Source organism: Typha angustifolia, chromosome 13 (assembly GCF_048772165.1).
Source record: "Typha angustifolia cultivar Huaian chromosome 13, ASM4877216v1, whole genome shotgun sequence".
In the NCBI taxonomy this organism is placed as follows: Eukaryota; Viridiplantae; Streptophyta; class Magnoliopsida; order Poales; family Typhaceae; genus Typha; species Typha angustifolia.
In genome coordinates, this window is record NC_133251.1 from 12276469 (window position 1) to 12300909 (window position 24441).

Below are 24441 nucleotides of genomic sequence, written 5' to 3' on the forward strand. Positions count from 1 at the left end.
TTATCCCATTGTCTTAGCTTAATTTTAACTCATCATTATGTATTTTAAACTTAATTTTTTAACCTCCTATAAAGTAGAGCAATTTATAACCCTTAACTCGAATATGAAAAGACTTAATTACTCCAACAAAAATACAATTTGATTTGAAGATGGTAACTAAGGGTAATTTTGCCACTAAGCAATTTACTTATGGCAGAAAATATCAGTGCCAATAATAAAAATAGAGGTAGTTTTCTCATTTCCACAAAATAAGTTTAAAATTCAAGAGGGTAAATTGAAACTGGACCAAACTACATGGTGTCAAATGTAATTTGCCTAATAATTTAACTATTAAAGAAAGTTGGAATAGGTCTTTAGTAAGTTTCAATCATGTAAGCCATTGTAAGTGCCAACTAGCCTGGTTGGCTGAGAACCAGTCAACCTATATATAATATATATATATACGATTATCATTATGCTTTACCTTTCATTTTCTTTTACAGCTATCATTTAATGGTAGCCCACTATGTCAAAGCTCAGAAATAAAACCAATCCACAGAATCCGCTGTGCATTAAGTCATCTTCATGGGATTCATTTTCCCTCTGGCTTTTGGACCATTTCGAAGATCGTATCGAGTACGTACAACTCTTTCATCGATCCATTTAATGTAGCCAGAGCTTACATACCTTATTATAAATCTGGGGATTATCTCTATCAGTCAGGCGACACCATTAAAAGGACTTAAAAAAGAGTGTCTTTGATCGTCGTATTGGTTATAAAGTGGGAATAAGTCTGTTCCTAGGCTTTTATACGAAGGATAACATGTCTCTTAGAATTACTAATTTTAGTCTACTATTTTGTTTATAAAAGATAATATATATGATAACTAAATAAAATTACATTATCAAACTATTATTGATTATCTTAAAAGTAAATTATATTATGTTAATTATCAAAATTAAACACATTCAATTCAAAATAATTTAAAACCAAAAGTAATACAAATAATATTATCAAAAAATGAACGTGACCAAAAGTAATAAAAATAATAGAATAAGATATAAAAATATTTAGTAATAAAAAATAAAAATGTAAGTTTTTTTTTTCAAGTATACCCTTAAAATATCCCTTATATGCTTGTATTCCTCTCAAAATGTGTGTTATTTCTATATATATAGTCAGTTACTTTTGGAGTTAAGTTTTAATAATTTAACATAAAAAAGATAAAGATAACCTTAACTAAGAAAAATTATAAAAACTTAGAATAAATTGGTTTCATCTTTTTATATTTAAATTATTTAAATTTTAATGGTTAGTTAAGATAAAAAAAATAAAAGTTTCAAAGGGTGCATATATATATATATATATACCTCAAATAAATATAAAATATAAAATACTAATAAGAAGATAAAAAAATAGAATAAAATTTTGAGTAATTAAGATTCTTAGTATGTTATTTATGTATATCTAAATTCTTATATGACTCTACTTAGAATTGTTATGTATTTTGATTTTATAGAGTTTAATTATAAATTCTATCCTATCGTATCTTTTCCTAATACATAAATGTTTATATTGATTTATATTTTTGTAAAGTTTTATAGTTAATATTAAGCCTTATTTTAAGCTTGATTGAATCATAAATCAAGCTTAATTTAATTCAAGCTTGATATGACTTGAAATTTGGGCTTAAAATTACTTATGATTGGCTCGAGTTTGAAATTAGCTCGAATTAAAATAATTTTAATTCAAACTTAAATCACAATGTAGACTTAAAATTATTTTTAATTCAAGCTTGATCAGAAATAGACTCAATTAAGATCGATGTAATTACACCCCTACAAGGTACCTTCCTTATCCAATGACAATGGCCATTTCCTTACTAGCAACAATGACAATTTCCTTAGTGTCCTTTGCTCTCGCCTTATTTTCCCTCCCTCTATCTTCTAGATATGCTTCATTTTCCTCTCAATCTCATCGTCCTCTCTTTCGTTCGTCTCCATTGCCCTGTCATCATCACAGCTCTCACCTTAGTCTCCTCTTCATTTTTTTGTCCCTCATTGTCTGTCGCTGCCATTTGCTATGCTGAAGTCCACAACCGTCTAGGACACCAACCTCTTCGCCATAGGTGCTATAGTGGAATGTTTTCCGCGGTCCATTATGCTGAACCCCCTCCACCTCAATTATGCTTTTTTGTTTTTTTAATTTAATTTCCTTTCTTATTTTATGTGGAGGTCTATATAGCTACATCGCTTCAGAATTCATAAGAGTCACAATAAAATAAAGCTACGATTAATGCTAACCTTTCAATGTTGTATCGATAGTGGAGCTACTTCAACGTATCTTTCCATTTATTTATGAATCAAGTTTGTAATATCTGATTGAGATTAATGGAATTATCAGCCTAAGTGTTTATTAAAAAAAATAAATCAATCAAGAGATCAAAGTCAAATGCTAATTGGATATAGGCGTTCGCTTATATAAATAGGTTTACCAAGTTATCCAATGATTGTGATGGAATCGATCCAAATAGGTTCCCTCATCGAATATAGCTGGCTATTTATCTAACCTATAAAAAGAAATTGATTAGCTGCTTATTGGGCCACAGTTAATGCAGTTGTAAAGTTATTACTCGAGCCTGACGTGGGTCCCAGAGACTGGTTTTCTTCAGCCCACCAATCACAAACGTGTTCGCAGACATACAAAAGCCTACATACCTCAAAAGACTTTTCTTCTCATATTATTCCTTTCAGAAATATTCTAATACTATCGACGCCATCAATGTGACGTGGCAAAATTTTAGCCATCCGATGAGAATTAATTTTTATTTAAAATTTTACCGTATAAATATTAAAGTCGTCATAATTCAAAGGCGATTAGATAAGCACACCAGCATCACAGCAAGAAAGTCTTCGCTCAGTCTCCTCTCTCTCTCTCTCTCTCTCGGTTGCTGAACCCCAAAAATCCTTTTTTAACTTCGACCTCTACTTATCTACTACTGAATAAGAGATAGAGGAGAGAAGCCCGAACACGTAATTCTCCTCTCCAGCCCAACTCCTTATCTCCAAATAAATTTCTCTTCTACCACTATCCTCTGAGGATTTCTGATCGATTTGCGGCTTTGATTTCTGAATTATTCGGTGCGAATCCGTGCGATTTATAGTCCGATCTCCTTCTTATCGGAGGCGGGGATTTTGACCTCGAGCTCGGTCTTGGATGTTGAAGGGTTAGGGTTTTGGAGGGCGAGCAGGCACTTGGAGCGCTCGGGGACGATGACTTGGGAGAAGCGGCGGCTGGATCGCGGGGACGGCGAGGACGCGCATCGCGAGACGAAGCGGCCGAAGGTTCCGGCACTTGCGAGGTATGAGAGGCATCTTGGTTGATGCTAATCTCTTATTGATAAGTTTAATTTTGGTGTTGGTGGAGCGGTGCGGTTCTTGCAGTAGTTGAAACAGTTTGTCGTAGCGAATGGAGCGTTGTCTCTTTATCGTCATGTGTTTCTGTAGGGTTTATTTTGATTTATCTACTTGGCTTGCGGTAGATAGCGGTGGCTGTAATAAAATAGCTTTCAGTATCTAATGCAGTCATTTCCTATCATTATGGTGTCGGATCTGTGCAAAAATCAAATCTGAGAAGGCTAGAGCAGAGTAAGTAGACTTTTCTTTAACAACTGGCCCGATCAACCCTCTAAGAATAGAAGCTGAAGTCTTGGCCAAAGCAAAATTTAGGCTGATTGATATTTGGGCTCATGCAACTGAAAATTCCATTTGTAAGAATATACAAGAAATAAAATACTCAACATAGCAAGTCATCTTACAATCGAATGTGATATTCGAGGAACTTTGACTTCAGATTCATCCTACTGTTGCCACATTACGAAACTGATAGATTGGAGAAGGAAATTACTTTGGGGGTTTTGTAGGTGTATTCACATGTGTGTGCACTCCATCAATACACAATCATGTAGGAGGAGGTAATTGAGTGTAGAATCATGCATGCCTGTGTATTGGAACAGTAGTCTGTTTGATTGTAGGCTGCTAGGAAAGCAAACTTTGCATCTCTTTTAGAATGATTTTAGTTAGTAATTGTTTGGATACATAGTGTAAAGCCCGATTCTAGTTTCAAGGTTTTGTCAGAGCATGGAGGATCTTATTTAATAGAAAAAAAAGCATCCCCTGTTTTTTTCGAAAGCACACTTGCAGAGATCAAACCCACCTCTGCCTGGTCGGATCTTGAAGTTGATCTCCTCCATACTCGTCCCTTGCCTTCAAAGACCTTCACCCCTTAATGACAATGATCCTCATCACCGCTAGTTTTTTCCATTACCTCAGTTGCATACCTGATTCCTTAGAGCTTGTGCAGCCTATAACCCCACCTATGACTAGGTGTGGCCCCGGCCTACTCCTCAGCAAGGATTGTAACTCCAAAGGCCTCCTGCACCACAACCTTGATTTGATTGAGTATGTTGCTAGCTAGAAATTTCTCTGTCGACATGCAGTTCAACAAGTTAAGCAATGCCAACCATTTTTGCCTGTCCATCAACATTGAGATCCACTATCTCCTCACCAATCACACTCTGCTAAATCTTTTCGTTATGAATAGAAATGTAGGCTGCACCTGCATCCATCTCACATCCAAGGACAAATAGAGGAAAAACAATCAAGAAGTCCCCACCAAAGGCATTGAGAACCTAGCTGCATACTATTGGCTCCTCAAAACTATCAATAAGAGGAACGTGGTCTAAGACAAGATCACTGAACAGCATATTGAGTATGATGAGTCTCACTGGAGAAGAACAATACAGATGAAGAGGCAGCAGATAGAAAGCATTTCTTTGGTGCTTATTTGCTCCTAAATGGTTTGACATGTTGACATTAGTAGTATAACACATAAAGCATTAGGCCGGTGATGATTGAGTTTAATATATAAATAAGAAACTGTATGAGATGTCTATAATTGCTAGCTATAGCTGATAGCTTCTCTAGGCTGGTAAGACATAAAGCATTAGACCGGCAATGATTGAGTTTAATAAATAAATAAGAAGCTGTGTGAGATGTCTATAATTGGTAGCTATATAGCTGATAGGTTCTCTAGGATGGTGAAGATAGAATTTTTGTCATCCTTATGCTCTTGTACTTGCTTGTTAGATGTGTATATTCATAATGTTCTAGCTACATCAGCTCCATTTGTGCTGTATTTCTGCCTTTTGAGCTTTACTACTTAACAAATGTGACCATTCTCTTTCTTGTGTATATTTAAGTAAGTCATTTACTTTGCAGTGTCATTGTAGAAGCTCTCAAGGTGGATAGTTTGCAGAAACTCTGTTCATCATTGGAGCCAATTCTTCGTAGAGTTGTAAGTTCAGTTGCTTAAACTCTTGCTCCATTTTATTGTGTTTATGCGACTAATGAACTTATTGGTTGTGGTCTTAAATTCTAGTTTTCATATTATATTTGTGATGTCTTTCTTTTGTAGCTGTGGAATACTTTGTGTTCTAGTTCATCCCACACCACTATATGCATATTTGTTTTAGGTTAGCACTTCCTATATTCTCAATAATATATGCTGAAGATTGGTGACCCATCTGTAGAATGAGAACTTAATTTATTTATCTCGCAGTAATGCCCATTGTTGTAGTGCCATCTATGTATGCTGAAGCTATATTTAACTAAGTAGCTCCCTAGTATGGGTATGCTTTCAAATTGGAACCCATGATAAATCTTGATTCATGAGAAAATAAAAAAAATCTGAAAATATGAAAATGTTGACACTAGGTGTTGGATTCCCAGCATCTTTGAGGACCGATCCAATGCTGCACAATATCAAGCAGCATTGGTGTTTGCCTATCCTTGCAAGCACCTCTTTCATTCTTCGTAATATTTGGACACATGGGCATCATTTACTTACTTTTGTTACTTGGTGAATTGTATGCCCATGCAGATCTCTTTGGTTTGTCAAAATAGAGACAGTTGGACACTTTGGTTCTTTGTGAGACTTTATCTACCTTTCCTGGTATCCGTTCTTTACTGTTAGTCCCTTTTTAGGTTTCATCTTGGTCTCTAGGTTGTGTTGCATTTACTCCCATTTCTACAATAGCAATAAATAGAGTCTGTAGGAGAAAATTTGTATAATGTAAGAGAGCTGTCACTAGTTACTCTTTTATGTATTCCTCTTTTATCATTCACAACCTTCCTTTACAATTTTGATATAATTAACATTTTTACGGTTAATAGTCATACATCCTTGCATCAAAAATATCTTATATCACAAGTTTCCTTTCTATCTAGTATACTGCTTGAATAGTTATTACTTCTTCTATTTACTGTTAGTTGCATCATGATCTCCATCATTATCAATGGTTTGCTTTTATTTTAGTAGCAAAGGAGTGGGAGAGAGCATTGACTTCTCAATGTTTCTTATGTGAGGGATTTCCTCATGTTGATGAATGATGAGTCTGAAATAGACGCAACTTGATGTCTAGTGAGATTCTTCAAAATGAATGTATGCCTTTGTTCATGTTTTCTTGGTCTGAGTTTTTGTCTTGGTTATCTTTTCATTTTTTTCTTCTATATGTGTGTTTTTTCTAGAGCTCTTCTGGTTATCTTTTTGTTTTTTAAACTTGAACATTAGCACTGAATGCTTGCTTGCTGGAATTTTTTTTCCTTGAGTGTTTTTCTCTATTAAGAAAGGAAGTTGCACTTTTAAATGGAGGGAGGGAGGAGTCCTATATGGCTTATGCATAGATCATAAAAGTGCTTCTGTTCTTTGCATGATCAAGATTCAAAATTATAAACTGTCATTGTTTTTACCTTTATGCATATTGGAGGGACAACTGCAGTTTGGTCTGCTTAATTGGCCATTCATTGTTTGCTAATTGTCAACATTTTATTGATCAGTGTTTTGTGTGTTTCTCTTTCTTGCCTGATTATTTTGTTTATCATTATGTGCTTAAATAGGTTAGTGAAGAGGTGGAGCGCGCTTTAGCAAAGTTGGGATCTGCTAGTCTTCAAGGAAGGTGCAAGATCATAATGTTTATGATTCAATGATCAAATGGATCTCTGCATTCTAAATAATGGGATAATGTTGTTGACTTCTTTTTGACTTTCTGTTTTCAAGCTTTAAGTAGTTAGATACTACTAGCTTACTTATCATGTATTAACTTTATCATCTTATGCTACTCATCTCCAATGCTTAAAGGCTGATAGCCATGACTCTAAATTATGAAATGTTCATTGTTGCATGATCAGGTTAATTGCCATAATCCAAAAATAAATGAAACTTCACTTTAAGTTTATGCCTTTATGCTGCATTTGGACCAGGTAAATTGTTAGTTTATCCCCACTTATATGTGTAGTTGTGCAAAATGTGCCACTTTTCAATGGAATAGAAGATGGGAGAGTTGGCATTAGAATGACTTCATTTTAATGAGCAGTGCCATGCCTGTGTAATTTCTTACAATCTTGTTATGAAAGGGTGAGGTGGCGGCATCACAACTGTTGATGGTTCTCTCTTCCTCTTGCTCATCCCAAAGATACTTCCACTGTGCTGCATCCTCCAATCATAGAAGTTCATAAAAAGTGTTAGTAACCATTGCATTATGGATATTGGTAAATTATATTTTCTTTATTTATTTCATTTTGTTATTTAATTGATCTTTGGTAGTGTTGCAATGATTTTATGATGTTTCTTATTGTGTTGAAATGATGTGCCTTTTAGGATATGCAAACATGCACATGCACAAAATAACAGATATTTAATATGTATACACGAAAGACATAGAGATACTTATCTGTTGTTTTATTGTATGGATATTTCTAATATTTAAGTAGAAAACAGGTCTTCTCCTAAACAAATAGAAGGGCGTGATGGAAGAAACCTGCAACTACAATTTAGGACAAGGTTGTCACTTCCACTTTTTACAGGGGGAAAAGTAGAAGGTGAGCAAGGAGCAGCAATTCATGTTGTGCTGCTTGATGCAAACACTGGACGTGTTGTTACATCAGGTCCCGAGTCATCTGCAAAACTGGACGTCCTTGTGCTTGAAGGAGATTTTAACAAAGAAGATGATGATGACTGGACAGCAGAAGAATTTGAAAGCCACATTGTCAGAGAACGTGAAGGAAAGAGACCACTTTTAACTGGGGATCTACAAGTATCTTTAAAAGAAGGTGTTGGGACCCTTGGGGAACTTATATTTACTGATAACTCCAGCTGGATAAGGAGTAGGAAGTTTAGGCTTGGTGTAAAGGTTGCCTCAGACATTTATGAAGGAATCCGTATTAGAGAGGGAAAAACTGAAGCATTTACTGTTAAGGACCACCGAGGGGAATGTAGGTTTACGTACTCATATTCTTGTGCTGACTTCATCTTAAATTTGGTTTTAAAAATGTCAATGTCTTTTATTGTTCTGTAGTATACAAGAAACACTATCCACCAGCCTTAAAGGATGAGGTTTGGAGATTGGAAAAGATTGGCAAGGATGGTGCCTTTCATAAGAAGCTAAACAAGAGTAGAATCTTAACAGTAGAAGATTTTCTTCGATTGCTTGTTCGGGATCCACAGAAATTGAGAAATGTAAGATTCCCTACAATTTTCTTCCAGTAGAATCTTGTAATATCTACTATTTGTTGCTTTCTGAAATATTTTCTGTAATTTCCTAGATCCTTGGAACTGGCATGTCAAATAAAATGTGGGAAAGCCTCGTCGATCATGCCAAGACTTGTGTCTTGAGTGGAAAGCACTATATATACTACTCTGATGATACAAGGAATGTTGGTGCAATATTCAATAATATCTATGAGTTCAGCGGGCTGATTGCTGGTGGGCAGTTTTATTCAGCTGATGCTCTGCCTGACAGCCATAGGGTTAGTATCTTTAGTCTTTATATATATATATCAGATAATGCAAAATCATCTGGTCAATCGCTCATAGTATTACCAATGAGTTGAATCTCTAGATCCTTTGAAGAGCTAAGATGGTTATTGTGCTTTAATGCAAGTATGAACTCGTATATGTCTGCTTAATTTTATGGCTGCAAAGTTCAATTTATTACTGTGGCCAGTAACTATTCTATCTGCTTACACAATGCTTACTGAGAATTTTAAGACTATGGCAAACACTAATATAATACTGCCAGCTTTTGTAACTATTCTTTAATGATCGTTCAACCTAGAAATAGTCAGCGTGTCAGACAGTATGACATATGTTCAGTTGTATTGCTTACCTTATGTACAGGTAACACAAGATAGGTAGTAAATGTATTTCTTGTTATAATAGGTCCAGGATTATTCTTTGTTTTTCCCACTACTATTATGCTGGAATTCATTTGTTTTAAAGATCACAAACCTGCCATACAAATAACTTCATGCTTAATCTTGAAAAGGATATTTATTATATTCAAAAAGCCAATCCAAAATGCCATATTCTACCAGCTTCTTTGTGCTCTACGAAGTGGTTATTAACTCTAGGATCCATTTAAATGCAAAAAAATATGTTGCCGTTCTGATACATTGAAGAGATGGATTACATCATCAGATGCAAATGGCGTAGAACACAATAATGAGTTCTTAAAAAGATTGTAAATATTCTTTAATGTATTGTAGGAGTTTGCTGATGCACTGGTAAAGAAGGCATACGATAACTGGATGCATGTTATAGAATATGATGGCAAGGCTCTTTTGAGCTTCAAGCAGAAGAAAGGGTCAATTGCCACCGGAAAGGAACCTGCATCTACTTCAACAAACTGTCATGCTTTATATGATCAGCAAGCACCACAACAGCACTTGTCAGTTCCAATGCCTGCAGAGCAAACTTCAATAGTGGCTATTAGAGGTAATGAATCCTACTGGCAAAATGCCTGAGTATGTGTTTCTTTATGGGGCTTGACATACAGTGCCTAGATTCTGTACAACATGGTATCATCTAACTCATATGTTTGCAAGTTGCACTTATACTTACATTTCTCATTAGTTATTTAGCTGCGTACATATCTTGTAAATTTGTGAATGCTAATGAACTTTATAGATGTTTACTTTTGCTAAATATGTATATTTGTTCAGGAGATGGAGCTACAGATGAGTACAGTGAGAACCAGTGGGGAAGATACTCCACTAATCTTCAGCATACAACATCGAATGCCCAGATGCAGTTAGAAAGTGCTCCATTTGCCCCAGAAAGCCAATTCCATTCTACAAGAAATAGTAGCATATTAGCATTGGGCCCACCACAACAGTCAAACTTGGAATCTCAGTCGGTGGACCAGTTGCAATCAGATGACATTAATTCCTATAATGGTTGGTCTCATGAACCAGTCAACCGCGGTATTGATGATTACTTGACAGAGGAAGAGATCCGGATGAGAAGCCACGAGATACTAGAGCATGACGAAATGCAGCAGCTACTTCGTGTTTTCAGCATGGGTGGAGCTCCAGCAAATACACCTGAAGATGGGTATGGTTTCTCATCTTACATGCCTTCACCATTCCCAAACTTCAGCTTTGACGAAGACCGTAAACCATCCGGAAAAGCAGTCGTTGGATGGCTTAAGATCAAGGCTGCTATGAGATGGGGCATCTTTATCAGGAAAAAAGCAGCCGAAAAAAGAGCTCAGCTGGTTGAGCTGGACGATTAGGAAATCAGGTCATCAAGGCCGATAGTAGTTTATTGGAATTGTACCGATAGATGGTGATAATTCTTACCAACATCAGCTGGTCTCGCAACCTATATACCATCAAGAATGATGCAGATCTTAGGTTCTTAATATGACTCTTTGTTGTAGGCAGCAACTGTATGTACATGTTCTCGTCTGTAAAGGCAAGTTCTTATTCAGTACTCTGACTGCTGAGTTAATGTTGTGTCCAAACAGAATTTAACAGCCTACTTACCAGTTTCATCAATAGTAGCTTCCGCAATCCTTTTGGATGGATGCCTCACAATTTGGTAAGCGTGCCACAATGGTAACGCTGGATGGTGGGTATGGCATAGTTTCTTTGCTTTTTTTATATCACTACGAGAAAAACCTGAATGGCTTAGTAGCCATGAATAGCTTAGTCTTGTGTTGAATGTGTGTTCCAATTTCCTGGAGGGTAATATGATATTGAAAGCAGACAGGTGCAGATTGGTAATTTTCTAGGTAGCTTTTCGTTCAAAAGGATGGATACGATATCGTTATGACAAACAGTGTTGATCTCCTAATACCTGAAGAGTATATATCGACTATCTAGGAAAACATGAACCACTCCTACAACCTATTCTACACTTGTATATCATCTCATCCATGAATTGGGTGCCAGCCACTTCACTGCATTCTGTGGATCCAACTTGCCTCTTGCAATTTCTACATAGACTTTCTAGCATATTTGCCATAAGGAGTGATTGAACATAGCACCTATACTTTGCCGTTGGATTCATCACTTCGCTGGTAGCTAAGTTGAAGGTTCAAACTGGGTGTATTAAGAGATTAATTATAACGCTTATTATAAAATAAACAAATAGCTTATTTAGTTGACTGTAATTTTTATAACGCTGTATTTGGCAAATACATATTTGATTAATTATATTTTATAATAATATATTTAATAAACTGTATTTAATTAGAAGATAATAGAAGAGAGAAGAAAGAGAGTTAAGATTGAGAATCAAAATAAGAGAAGAGATGGGTTAAGACTGGGATCCACGAAATGACAAGAGAAAGATGGGTCAAATTAGAACTGCTAGATACAAATTTTTTGGCATCCATTTAATTCTAAAACTATATCCGAGTCTAATTATTTTTTTAAATACTACTTTTTAAATTTTATGTCTCAAACTTAATAAAAAATTTTAAATTAAATACTGTATCTATTAATGAACATCTAAAAAAGCTCCCACCCAAACAGTTCCCCACTTTTTCGAGGTGGGTACAACCGTGCGCATATGCATTAATCAACCACCTCTCTTCTAGGGATCATCCATTGAATCCGAAATCGCTCGTATAACATGAGCCGCTTTACCTATTGGCTATCTGGATTAAGTTCTGATGCTTATTATCCTCAAAGATGTAAGCAATATATTGGTTCTCCATTTAGTCCTCGTTTATAAGAAAAATTAAGCCACCAAGCAGTTTCGCGAGAAAATATAAGATCTGCAGTCACCCCATTGACTAATAATCATCCAAAACAAGACATCACATTCTTAGTATTCTTGTTGACTCTTGCACTCTTGCAATTGACATTGGAAGCTTATAAGTTTTAGAACTAAAGCATAAGCTCAGCTTGTTTTACAACCAAACTGCGCTGGCAAACTGAGAAAGTGCGAAGCCCTGTTAGTCCATTCAAATATTCCAACGCCAACTTAACTTACTTATAATCTTGTATAAACAAAAAGCAATGTCCAAACTGTGATCTTAGGAAGAAGAATAGACAGCTAAACAATCCGACCAGCACAAATAATATTAGAGGAAACAAAATCTCTATGGCTTGCTACTCTAGATAGTATGAGCCATACCCTGAAGCAAATATGAAGGGTAGTCTTCCAGATGATAAGGGTAATATGATTTAGAGTTAATAATAAGAAAACAACCCCCATAAAAGAAAAGGAAACACCCAAAGAAATCTCCTTATATTGCACAAGTTACAGAGAAGCAAAACTTGCCATATGTTGCCAAGAGTTCCGTCCGCGAGGTGTACTTATTTAACTCATGAGCTCGCATCAATTTTCTGGGCTTTATTAGAGCGCCTATCTGCGAAATCTGTCTGACGACCACGCTTGCCGTTAAAATGTCTTCCACCCCTGTTATTCTTTCCTCCCCTGTAACATATAATTTACATCAGCTTCATGCATGTCAAATTATTTAAAATCTGGACAACTCAATGAACTACAAATCTGAAAGAGAAAAACATCAGAAAACAGAATGAGGATGAGAAGACTACCTCCCTTTGTAGCCTTTATTTTCTCTAGACCTCTCTTGGTTGCCTCGTAGTAAGTTCCAGTAGTCCTTTTCAGCCTCACCTGAAACCCAATCATTGACAAGTATCACACAAAACAGCAAAAAAAAAAAAAAAAAAAAAACTTATTTTATTAACTCTAAACTAACTTGTGATGTCTTTAGGATAGTAAGAAGATCAGTTGTATAGCTTTTTCTTGTCCTCATAAGAATATTCTTATTCTAATGTCTTGATTAATATTCTTTGCACTATTAAGGTCAATTCCAGTAAATAAGGCACACAATACTAATTTAGGTTGAGGAAAATGAACAAATAGGTTCAGGAAAAACAAGACAATAGCAACTTGAATGATGTATGAAGTATACCAGTCAGGGCTTCTAAGATAGCAATATGATTTTTCACAACAAAGCCTCCTTCATCAGTAAGCACTGCTGTTGCACGAGCTTTTACAGCAGCCTCAGGATCCTCAAACCGGATGTATCCCGATTCTTCCCCCATTTTGTAGTCAACGTACTTCAAATAAGAAAGGAAAAGGAACATGAATAAGATCAAGAAATACGGATAACAGATCACACATATGTCTCACAGCTAGTGAATTAGCAGTGTACAAACTCATATGAAGTGAAGGAGAATCAAAAATAGAAATTATGTACTAAATGCATCACTAGCCTACTTAACATTCTCAGATTAGTGTCCAGAAACTCCAAGTTTGAACAATTTTGACTCTTGAATTTCCCATAATATTGGTCACTTTGCTTAAATAATATCATAATTTAGTACTTACCTCCTTCATTCATGAAGGATATCCTTGTCAATTTAAATGCACTAATCACTATGAGATAGAGGTGGATGATTATGCACCACAAACATTAACAAAAGTCAAAAAAAGCATTATCTCATTAAAATACTTCACTGTCAATAACATAGGTATTCACGTTTCACAACGACATGTGCATATACTCATAAGTTGGTTAACAGTAGTGTAAGCAGAAAGAAAAGAGTATTCTTCTCAGGATTTGACCTCATACTAGTCTGTTTAAGTGAAGTCCTCACCTACTATTATGTAGCTTACTTTAGAGTAACTAAAAGAAGTCCGCTGCTTAGCTCTTAAGACAGCACATTTTTATGCTAGTTAATAAGCATCTATAAGTGAAGTACATGCAAAGATTGCATTGTTCTACATATTTAACAGTACATCAATAAAAGTTGTTTCAGCACAAAATAATGCAACAGAAGGAAGATCAGGGTTGCATGAAGAAACAACCTTAACAGTTCCAAATTTCTGAAGGACCTCTTTTAGATCCTCCCTCCTAACTAGGTTCTTGTCATCAACAGGCAGACTGCTCATGTCACCAGTCTCTCCTGATGAACCTTTTGTAACATTGTTTTCATTTTCTTGTACAGCACCTTCACTAGCTTGCTTGCTATCCTCAGTGGCCTTTTCTCCATTTTCCTCCTCAACATCAACTGATGGTTTCCCCTCCTCATCAACAATTTCAGAAACCCTCTCCTCATTATCTGCATTTGCCCCTTCTTTGGAATTATCAACTTCTACAGCCTTGCAGCCTTCTGCACTATCGTTCACCTTTTCTTCACCACTTTGTTCTGCCATACCATTATCTGACATACTCTTCAGCTTGAAGGCAATAATTAGACCCTTAGGGTAGCTATGACCAGATAGGCCACAAAGAAGCACCAGTCAGTATGAAAAATCTGATTGTAGAATGAGAAGTTGAAATGACCTGCACATTTCAAGATGATCTCCAGATTTTTACCTTTCAGTTGGAGCATTCTTATTAGCACGAACCTTTTCAAATTCCTCTGCTTTTTTCACTCTTTCAGCATCAAATTCCTTCCTGCATTACAGAAATACATAGAATTTCAAAAAGATTTGCACAAAATGATAGATCTGGAAACATGCCGTTATGACACTAAAACTAATGTCATAGGATCAACAAAAATAGTTCACACTGATAGAGCTAAAAGGATGGGTACTTTGGCTTTATTTCTAGTTCTGTTCCTGCAAAGGTCAAGCTTTCTTTCAATACATTTTTTGCATCCTCCTCTTCTGAAAATTCAATTAAAGCAGTGCCACAGAAGTGCCTTTTGTCCGAAATATGGCGAGGCAGTCTTACACTATTAACCTGTAAATTCCAACGAATTATAATGAACAATTAAATAATCAATACGGAAATAAATACCTTAAGAAAATACTATTTCTAAGCACTAAAACAAGGAATCTGAAGAGGCCAATATGATATACTACCAACTAAACCAGGAAAAGGAAAATAGTTCAGGAAGAGTTCACAAAGTTATGAAGATCCTGTTGCATGAAGAGGGTATGAAACGTATTAACCAAATGAAACTTCCACAATTTCAACTCAGAAAGCAAACAAAATGGTCATTACATAGATCATTTGATTATAGTAAAAAACATTGATGAAAATATTCTATGTATAATGTCATTCATGTCAAAAACCTTCGCGCACTGAGCAAAGAAAGATTCCACATCTTCCAGCTTTACATCATAAGGCAATGGGGATGCTGCAACTGTCCTTGAATCCACTTGCTCTAAAACCTCATCTGGCTTCAACAACTCGGTACTTCTACCAATCCTCTTTCCTACATAAATAACAAAGAAGATGCAATAAGAATATAGAATCATAGAATACCCATTAAAGTGAAAAAAAAAAATTTCTGAACAGCACATATAATTAGTTTAGATAGACCTTTGGCCTAACCGCAATATAAATACAATAAAAAAGAGATAAATGTGCATGCCTCTGAGAAGATATTAACATCGAAAGCAACACATACTTGATGAGAATAGTTAAATAATCCAAAAAAATGATAAAACTGAAGAGAAAAACATGCGGATCCTACATCTCTTGCCCTATGTAGTGTTACTTACTAAATAATATATAGACTAATTACTAAATAAGAAACAGGGATCACATTGCAATACAAGCTTAAGAAGTTAAAGCTCAACAAGTAGCAGCTCTTGGATATAATAATTTAAATCAACAGGGAAAAAGAAAAGAACTTGAAGCTTCTATTGTCAAAAGGAGAAGAAAATTAACTCTTGCCATTTGAGAAATTCTATTATAGCAAACAACACTTACTTGAAGAAACCATTAAGAAATAAACATCACAAAGGAGAGAACCCTAATCTTTTGCATTGGATAGTATAAAGGACTGAAATTGTATCTAAATTCACTAAAGGAAAAGATAAAAACAACTCTAGCTGAAGGGGTAAGAGTCCATATTCGTGGCCTTTGGAATCACAATCAATTCGAACTTGTAAATCTACTCAAGCCCACTCCTTCCAATCTGAAAAGTTTAACTCCCAATCCAAACAAGACCGGGGAACAATATATTACAAGAAACATACCGTCTTCCGAGACTCGAAGAGCCGAAGACTGCCGCAAAACCTCGGCCACCGCAAGCATTGTCTCCTCAGGCACCTCATCGGGCTTCACGGCGGCGTCCAATCCAAGATGTGTCTTCATCCGCGAAAAGGAGCATATCAGCGCCAAGCTCACCACTGGAATCAAACATCAAAGAAACCAATAATAGTGACGAAACCTCCCTAAAGTCATCAACTGAAAGTGCGAAAAAAAAGAAACAACTTAGTGAGAAGCATACATCCATCTTCACTCTCCTCCACGGTTTTCTTTAGAAATTTGTCCCGGGGGAGATTGCTGTCGCTGAAATAGAACTCCACCTACCATAAAACGGGAAACAAAAAATATCAGGAAAAGTAGAAAGGAGAAAAAAAAAAAAAAGAGCTTCCTTTACGAACTTAGGGAAAGGGGAAAGGGTTTGCGATTCGATTAACCTGTCGGAGGACGTTCTTTGATTTCGCCTCATCCAATGAAACGGCCGCCATTGTTATTAGGGGATTGGATTGGAGAAGAAAGAGCGGAGAGAGATGGGTGTAGAGGTTTAGGGTTTAAAGGTTCGAACAGAGAAATAGGGCTTCGGCTCGAAGAAACAAATACAACGCTCGCTGCTACCTGTGTCTCTTTTATACTTTTGCGGCACAGAGTAAGTAGGTGTGCCAACATTCGAGTGCCACTTTCTTTCTATTCCTACTTCCAATTTTAATGTTAGATTCCAGCTGGAAATGCTTAGCTTAGTTTAGAGGCTAATTTATTTATTTACTTTTACTTTTACTTTTACCTTTTTCTTTTAATGAGATAGTTATGTTTGTATCCTATAACTATCACATTTTTTTTCACATGCGCCTATAAAATTAAGTTAAATTATAATTTTTTATTATAATTTTATTTGTGTAATTTTACCCCCCATTACATTTTAGACTAAGATATAACCATCACTTTTATTAATATTAACTCTTTAAAACTATAGAAAATCTCACACCGCGATATTAACTGAAAAAGTTAAAAAGGTATTTTAAAATTAAAAGTAAAATAATCTATTAAGGATCTAAAATTAATTACATAACATTTATATATTATTTTTAAATAAATATTTTAACCAAGGGGTTATATTATTATATATGAGGTTGAGAAATATATTTGTAATTATCCCCCTTTTTTTAAAAAAAATTATTCTCTTTGCCGTTCTTTCTTTCGCGACATCACAAAACTACTACAGTGACATAACTAGACTCGTCTACTTCGATCAAAAGCACGCCGAAACAAAACCGAGATCGAGAACACACTGCGCTAAAAAGTTTCCCGTCTGCAATCCGATCCAACTATCTAGGGTTTCTAGATCCGATCGGTAGCATGCTCGCTCGTCTCCATCTCCAGTTCTCCTGAATCCCCACCGTCTCCATCTCATGCTCGCCGTCAGATCGATGGCCGGCTCCGCGACTCCTCGCGGCCGACAGAGCCGGTGGCCTCGCCTCAGGCTAGGATTCGGGATTGCTTGTTTCAAGCCTTCGGTCGCGAGTCAGGGGAAGGAGAAGAAGGTGGAGGTGGAGGCTGCAAGCGGTGGGGAGGACATGTGGAGTTCGGCCGTGGAGCCGGAGACCGATTGCTTTCCGGATCATCTCGTTGTGATGATTAACGGCTTGTCTGGAAGGTATTGATATCAGTTTTAATAATTTTGGATAGAAGTTTGTGGAATTAGTTGTCGATCTTGATTGGTTATGCGTGAATGCAGTCCGGAGGATTGGAAGTTTGCGGCGGAGCAGTTTGTGAAGAGGCTTCCTAATAAAGTATTTGTGCATCGTGAGTTTAAATACTCTTAGCTGCTGTTTCTCCATATTTGTTAGCATTTTTTTATTTGAATTGTTGATAGAAATGCTAATTAATCACAGTACATTTATACATGGGGCATGAATCCTGATTAGCTGTTAACTGAAGAAAAATGTGGAATAAGGAAATAAGGCATTATATGAATTTTTAAGTTCAAGGTGTAGTTTTTAAGTGTATTTTGACTAGGTCTCTTAGCTTACTTTGTTTGCTGTGCTGAAATCTCAAAGAAAAGAGATGAATGAAGGGAGGGGAGTACCGTAAAATTCATATGGCCCTTTGTTGGCTATCCTAAGTTTCAAGCAGTTAGTTATGAAATATGTCTAGAAAAAACTATGCTAGCTGAGATAAGTGTCCTGACATGATAATACCAGAATGCCCAGAATAAGATGCACTATTTGGGAAGTTTTTTACCATCTTCCTTAGTTGCTTTCCTTAGCTATGAGACGCACTATATTGTTGAAAATTGCTAAATATGAAGAACGTAAAACATTAAGGTCATGCTGTTTGTATGCCATCTTATTGGGTTTCTACTAGAAATTAAGATTTTCTCGTTTTTCTTTTATTATTAGGTAACGGTGCAAGTATCAAGTATGTTACGGCATTATCGTTTACTGTTTAATTATTACTAAGGATTTTTGTATGATTTCCTTCAAGCAGGCAGTGAGTGCAATTATTCTAAACTCACTTATGATGGAGTTGATATGATGGGTGAGAGACTAGCTGCAGAGGTAATTTTTTTACTAAGGCATTGCCCTTGGTTTCTCTCTTCCTGTGCTCATAAGCATGGTTTGAAGTTTTGGTCTTTATTTTGGTTCAAAAAAACGAAATGTTTTGGTCAATTTCAGCTCCAGTTTTGTACTTCTGTTGATAATTTGTTGTCTTTATCTTTTTTGTCAACACATCATATAAAATCTATTAGCATTTAAGCAATGAGGTTGACACTGAATTTAAGTACAAGCTGGATTCAAGTCAAATGATTAAAATCCATATTATAATTTAAAATATATATTAAAAAAAATTGTTATAGAGTTGTTTCAGTTGGATGCTAGTTTCAGAGGGCAATTCTGGATCGGATAAGTCCGAAATGTGAAGCATTTCGGCACAATATCTCAGTTTCAGATGAAACTTCAAAGTTCAAACCATGCTCATAAGGCTACTTACTGGTTTACCCCAAGGGTGTTCATGTTGCATTTCACTTCTCTACTCCCAACTTATGTGTCCATGGTATCTCATGAAGTTTATGTTGAAAGTAACTATCATTTCATGATAAGTATATGATTGCACCTAGTAGATTTGTTATAGGTTCGATCAGTTATTGCGCGAAGAAGAGGCATTCAGAAGATCTCATTTGTGGCCCACTCATTGGGTGGGCTGGTAGCCAGATATGCAATAGGAAGGCTTTACGAACCTCAGAACAGAGCGAAATCTTCTTCTAGTGCTGAGGGCTGTTTAGATGAAGGCAATTGTCTGGAAGGTCGAATAGTTGGCTTGGAACCTATGAATTTTATAACATCTGCCTCTCCTCATTTGGGTTCAATGGGGCATAAACAGGTAAGATGGATAAATCATCTACTAATTATGTGCACCTTTACATGCATCTTTCAAGTATTATTTTGGTTTAGCTGGACTTGGATTATTCTTGATGTGTAGTGAAAGATGATTGGTACATAACTACACATGTAGCATAAATCTGAACATTATGTGTTAGTGTGATTTGAGAGTTCTGCAAGCTGCAAAGCTTTATTACCCTTTCATTCTTGTATATCTGTTCAGGGTGCTTCTTTATGAAAGAAGCTTACTATGTGCAAATGCCAAAACTATCATTTTATTGAAACCTTGGATACCCAGGGTGAAAAACCTTTTGACATGAGCATCATCAAGAGTCATTTGTCAGTTGATGTAATTGGAAAGTCAGAAAACTTGTTATTTCGACTTGTTATTGAAGGCATGTGATATATTTCCCTATAGTTTGTTATTCTGTCATTTTAATCTTGTTTCTAAACACTTTTTAGAACTCAATCTGACAACTGCATAAACTAGTTATGTCAACCTTCAAAGATAATAGTGTTGCTTCTCCATTTATATGCTTGGTCTATCTAGAAATGACCACCATAATAAACATGTTTATTCATCTTGAATATGTTGATGAGTTTAATTTCTTTATATATTCTGTTCAAGTAATCATTGACCCATTAAGAGCGGGTTAAATAACTTGAGCATTCTATGATGTTGCACACTATAAAAAGATTAAAGCCACATTTCAATTTTGGCAAGCCTCTATAATTATGTTGTTTCAGAGAGGGTATCACTTAATCTCACGGTAAGGCTTACCTTTTGCATCCAATAGGGTATGGGTTTAAGTCAAGGAAATAATTTCTTTAGAAATGATGGTAAAATTGCATACATCTTCTCTCTTTGAACCCTACGTTGGCGAGAACCTTGTGTAACTGGGCATCATATTTTTCATATCTGTGTCATTCCAAATATTGTATGCCACCGAATACAAGGATTTCTTATGGATACTTCGGAGAGAAAATTCCATCACTCTCTTTTAGTTCCTAATCAACTAATTAATATAGTACAGTTTGATTCTCATATATTAATCAACTAATTAATATAGTTCCTAATCAACTAATTAATATAGGCTTCTGTTCTCACTTGTATGGACAAGAATAAATACTTCACTTGTACACTGTATCACTTTAAATAGTTCAATGGAACATAGTTCTCTATCATGCCCACTTCATAATGGTGCAAAAAGATTAATGAACAAACGAGCTGTTTTGCTATCTGTTAGTTTGTAAATAATGGTCTCATATTCAGATTTTCTGCCTTGTGCCTATATATTCTACCAGCTTCCTTTTCTCTGTGGTATTCCTTTTTTGGAGCGAAGGGCATCACAAACTGCACATTTGATAGTTGGAAGAACTGGAAAGCATCTTTTCCTCACAGATAATGATGATGGGAAACCGCCACTTCTCCTTCAAATGGTTGATGATTCTGATGATATAAAATTCAGGTTTTACTATCCCTGTTATTGCTTTTCTTGTAAAATTTTGACTGCTATGAATCTTGCTCATCACATTGATTTTCTTATGCAGGTCTGCCTTGCGCTCTTTTAAGCGACGTGTTGCGTATGCCAATGTGAATTATGATCGTATCCTGTTTACATTTAATTTCAACAGTTTTTGCTTCATGATATTTCCCTTTTTAAAATTTCGATCATAAAGTATGGAATCTGCTGCATTTAACTTACTAAATAGATATTGTGGGATGGAGAACATCATCAATCCGGCGTCAGCATGAGTTGCCAAAAGTATGTATAAGAAATTACCCTTAATATTTTGGCTCTCAGTTTAGGTTTTTGAAACTCTCGCTTTTATGTGTCTAAAAGAATCTTTCTTGCCTTCATCTATTATTTCAGCGTCGACATCTTGTACATGATGAGAAGTATCCTCATATAGTTTATGTTGATAAGGAAAAAATAGAGAATAATAAAAAAGAACATGCGGTTATCAAAGATTGGCGTCATGACCTGGAAGGTATGGCAATATTTTACTTATTCATTTAATATTTTTCTATTCATGTTAGAGTTAATATGCAGTTGCTTCTAGAGGGGCATAATATGAATTAAACCTTCTGAAAGTATCCTAATCTTTTTTGGCTGGAATTTTTCTTTTGGAGGTGAAATTTGGTCGTTTTTTAAGTGTGTGTGTGTGTGTGTGTGTGTGTGTGTGTGAGAGAGAGAGAGAGAGAGAGAGAGAGAGAGAGAGAAGAAATGAAAAAAAAGATAGAAAAAAAAATGTTAACTATTGATAAGTTAATACATTTTTTTATTTGTTAGCCTTCATAAGTCAGAAATTGTTATTTTCTTGCTTTTTTCAATTTTTTAGAAACTTTTCTGTATTTTTAAATAGTATTTAAAATTTTATATAATTAAAAAATAGTCTAATATGATAGGAGCGTCCGATATACATTGTTTTTCTAGACAAATTTAGATACCAATTTTTTGAACCCTGAGTTTAACATGTTCTCGGGTCAACAGTTGGGTAAGTTGTTTGGTCTACTTCAAACATATGATGGGGTATGCACTGACTTTATGGAAGTATTCAATTGTAACAGCAATGTCTCTGGCAATTTACATCTTAACCCTGATGTAGAATGGAGTTAGATGTTACATAGTACTATATAGACAATGAATACTGTTTCTCCTTTGTTTTGTTGAAAGCTCTAATAGATTATCCTTCACATGCAGAGGAGATGATTAGAGGTCTGACACAAGTATCTTGGGAACGTGTGGATGTAAGCTTCCAAAAGAGTAGGCAAAGATACATTGCACATAATACCATCCAGGTAAAAGCTCTTTTACGATTTTGTTTGCATTCGAGGTGTTTCTTTTTTAACTCATCTAGATCTTGACTCGTAATTTGATTATTTACTATTGTCAGTATTTTCTAAGAAGGTGCAAAATAGCATTATCAAAGGGCAACACTTTAGCCATCTCTGATTAATATAAAACTAAATGTACCAATTTTCAGATGCAGTCATTGCTTTCTATCCAACCATCTAATATCTGCCATGATATTTTGATGTCTGTGAGCATATATGTTTTAGCTAATGATGCACTGTTGATGTCATTTCTTTAAACCTATGCTTGCCTATGTTCATTTCTGAATTTTTCTAATGTTGGTTTAGAGCATCTTAAGCTTTAATCTGTGAGGAAGAACCTTCCAGCTATTATACTCATGCCCCTAAATGCTGTAATTCGCAGATCAGCTTAGTAGTGATGCCTTGGTAAATATGTAGATCTTCCTTGAATACTGTCCCTTCCTTGATATTTTACTTACTCAAGAAAATATTCAGGTGAATACTTACTGGTTGAACTCTGATGGTGCAGACGTAGTCTTCCATATGATAGACAACTTTCTCACCTAGTCCCATGCTAAATTTTACAGGTTTCAGTTCGCTGTATCTTGTATAAAATTTTGCAAGACCTCAGTTTTGCGTGTAAAATTAATGTCTTGTTCATTATTTGTTCTGTGTAGATTACCTTCCGGTAATTTTCTGGAACTTGTGGTGATTTGTTTGCAGACAGTGCTTGTTGATTCATTGTGCAGTAAACTTAAAAGTACTTGCACAGTTTAAATGCAGAAGAAGGTGCTGTTGTATTTACCATATCCTCAGTTGTGTGCTCAGGCTGAGACTATCAGATTGCTGGTCCCTATTTTAGTCTATCCAAATTACACCTAAAATGTGTTATGCCTGAGCAATCAAATGGAGATACTGCTCAGATAATTCCAAACTTCCAGCAGCCAAAAGGTTTCAGGACAAGATGGATTTCTTGGGAAGCCTTACAAAGTGTAACTTCCGATGATAAAATAACTTTATTTTATAGTTTTCCTTTTGTTTATTTCTTTTTTTTTTCTTCTTTGGGCTTATATAAATCTAGTCGCAAAATTCAAAATCTGCTAGTGTGAAACCACGAGTCACAATGTTGAATAGTATGTCATGTTGTTAGACCTTTTAAGTGCAACCAACTCAATTTTACATCAGTCGCCACCATGGACTATATGACCCAAAGTTTTTGACAGACGACCCTACAAATTGAAAAGCTTTAAAACGAGTCTGCGAGGGCACCTTTCAATCTCGCTGCACTCAGCTAGTCTAACAAATGTCTACGGACTTGCTTATCGTTACAGTTGGCACCCAGTTTTTGGTGGACAAAGCCCATCATCCCAATCACGATATCTCATTCAGTAGAATGTTTCTTAGCGACGACCCAACAAGTCGCTGATCCTAGGGCGACTAGTCATTCTTGAAATCAAGGCCTTATCTCAAAACCTTTAAACAGATTCTAAAACGTTGATCCTAATCCTGCTTAAGAAAGTCGCTAAACAAGAGAAATATATTACATTTCTGCATTTTTTTTTTATATACAAAAAGTTCACTGGAAGTCGTTGTCGACTAAAATGCTCTGTGTGGTTAAGCATTACTTGGCCACACAAGAATTTTCCGACACACCTAAACAAAACCTCATGGAATCGTCCAATCTAATGCTAAAGGAAAATTTAATTGGATTTCCATCTCAAGAAGGTGTAGTTAGTTGTTGAGTTAATCCTGACGGTAATATAGTCGCTCTCAAAGAAAAAAATTCTAACGGCAATATTTGCTCTAATCCAGATTAAATTACAAGTCCTACAGCAACCAATAAAGAGCTGGCAAGTACCCGGATGCTAGAGATTCCTAAAATTGGTGCCTAGAGACTATGCTTCCGCCACGTGGATAGATTAAAATTAATACATATGAGGCG

At 35.7% G+C, this 24441-nt stretch overlaps 3 protein-coding genes across 8 annotated transcripts; 2 read left to right on the plus strand and 1 right to left on the minus strand.

The window, feature by feature from the left end:
* The first annotated feature begins 2916 nt into the window (after positions 1-2916).
* LOC140773151 (calmodulin-binding protein 60 B-like) lies at positions 2917-10904 on the plus strand. Its single transcript, XM_073115550.1, has 9 exons — positions 2917-3120; positions 3206-3341; positions 5260-5335; positions 6937-6995; positions 7817-8310; positions 8394-8554; positions 8641-8844; positions 9583-9811; positions 10039-10904. Exons 2-9 carry the CDS (start codon positions 3253-3255, stop codon positions 10608-10610), a joined length of 1884 nt encoding a protein of 627 aa, XP_072971651.1. The 5' UTR covers positions 2917-3120; positions 3206-3252; the 3' UTR covers positions 10611-10904.
* Positions 10905-12295: 1391 nt separating this feature from the next.
* LOC140774877 (la protein 1) lies at positions 12296-16905 on the minus strand. The gene is made up of 10 exons (XM_073118038.1): positions 16742-16905; positions 16549-16627; positions 16295-16447; positions 15383-15525; positions 14899-15047; positions 14679-14759; positions 14168-14570; positions 13269-13416; positions 12889-12967; positions 12296-12766 (listed from the first exon to the last, which is right to left on the minus strand). The coding sequence occupies exons 1-10, from the start codon at positions 16790-16792 to the stop codon at positions 12655-12657; spliced, it is 1398 nt and encodes a 465-aa protein (XP_072974139.1). The 5' UTR covers positions 16793-16905; the 3' UTR covers positions 12296-12654.
* Positions 16906-17507: 602 nt separating this feature from the next.
* LOC140774580 (putative lipase ROG1) lies at positions 17508-23363 on the plus strand. 6 transcript variants are annotated; one of them, XR_012106617.1, is made up of 12 exons: positions 17508-17955; positions 18037-18104; positions 18789-18859; positions 19434-19682; positions 20987-21150; positions 21233-21288; positions 21395-21447; positions 21556-21673; positions 22387-22484; positions 22827-22925; positions 23029-23086; positions 23177-23363. XR_012106617.1 is itself a non-coding variant. In XM_073117622.1 (11 exons), exons 1-10 carry the CDS (start codon positions 17711-17713, stop codon positions 23064-23066), a joined length of 1194 nt encoding a protein of 397 aa, XP_072973723.1. In that variant the 5' UTR covers positions 17509-17710; the 3' UTR covers positions 23067-23086; positions 23177-23363. The 6 variants fall into 6 exon arrangements, 4 of the variants coding, with proteins under 4 accessions (XP_072973723.1, XP_072973722.1, XP_072973725.1 ...); XR_012106618.1 differs by lacking the exon at positions 22827-22925 and having other exon boundaries at positions 17509-17955; XM_073117622.1 differs by lacking the exon at positions 22827-22925 and having other exon boundaries at positions 17509-17955; positions 22995-23086.
* Positions 23364-24441: the final 1078 nt, after the last annotated feature.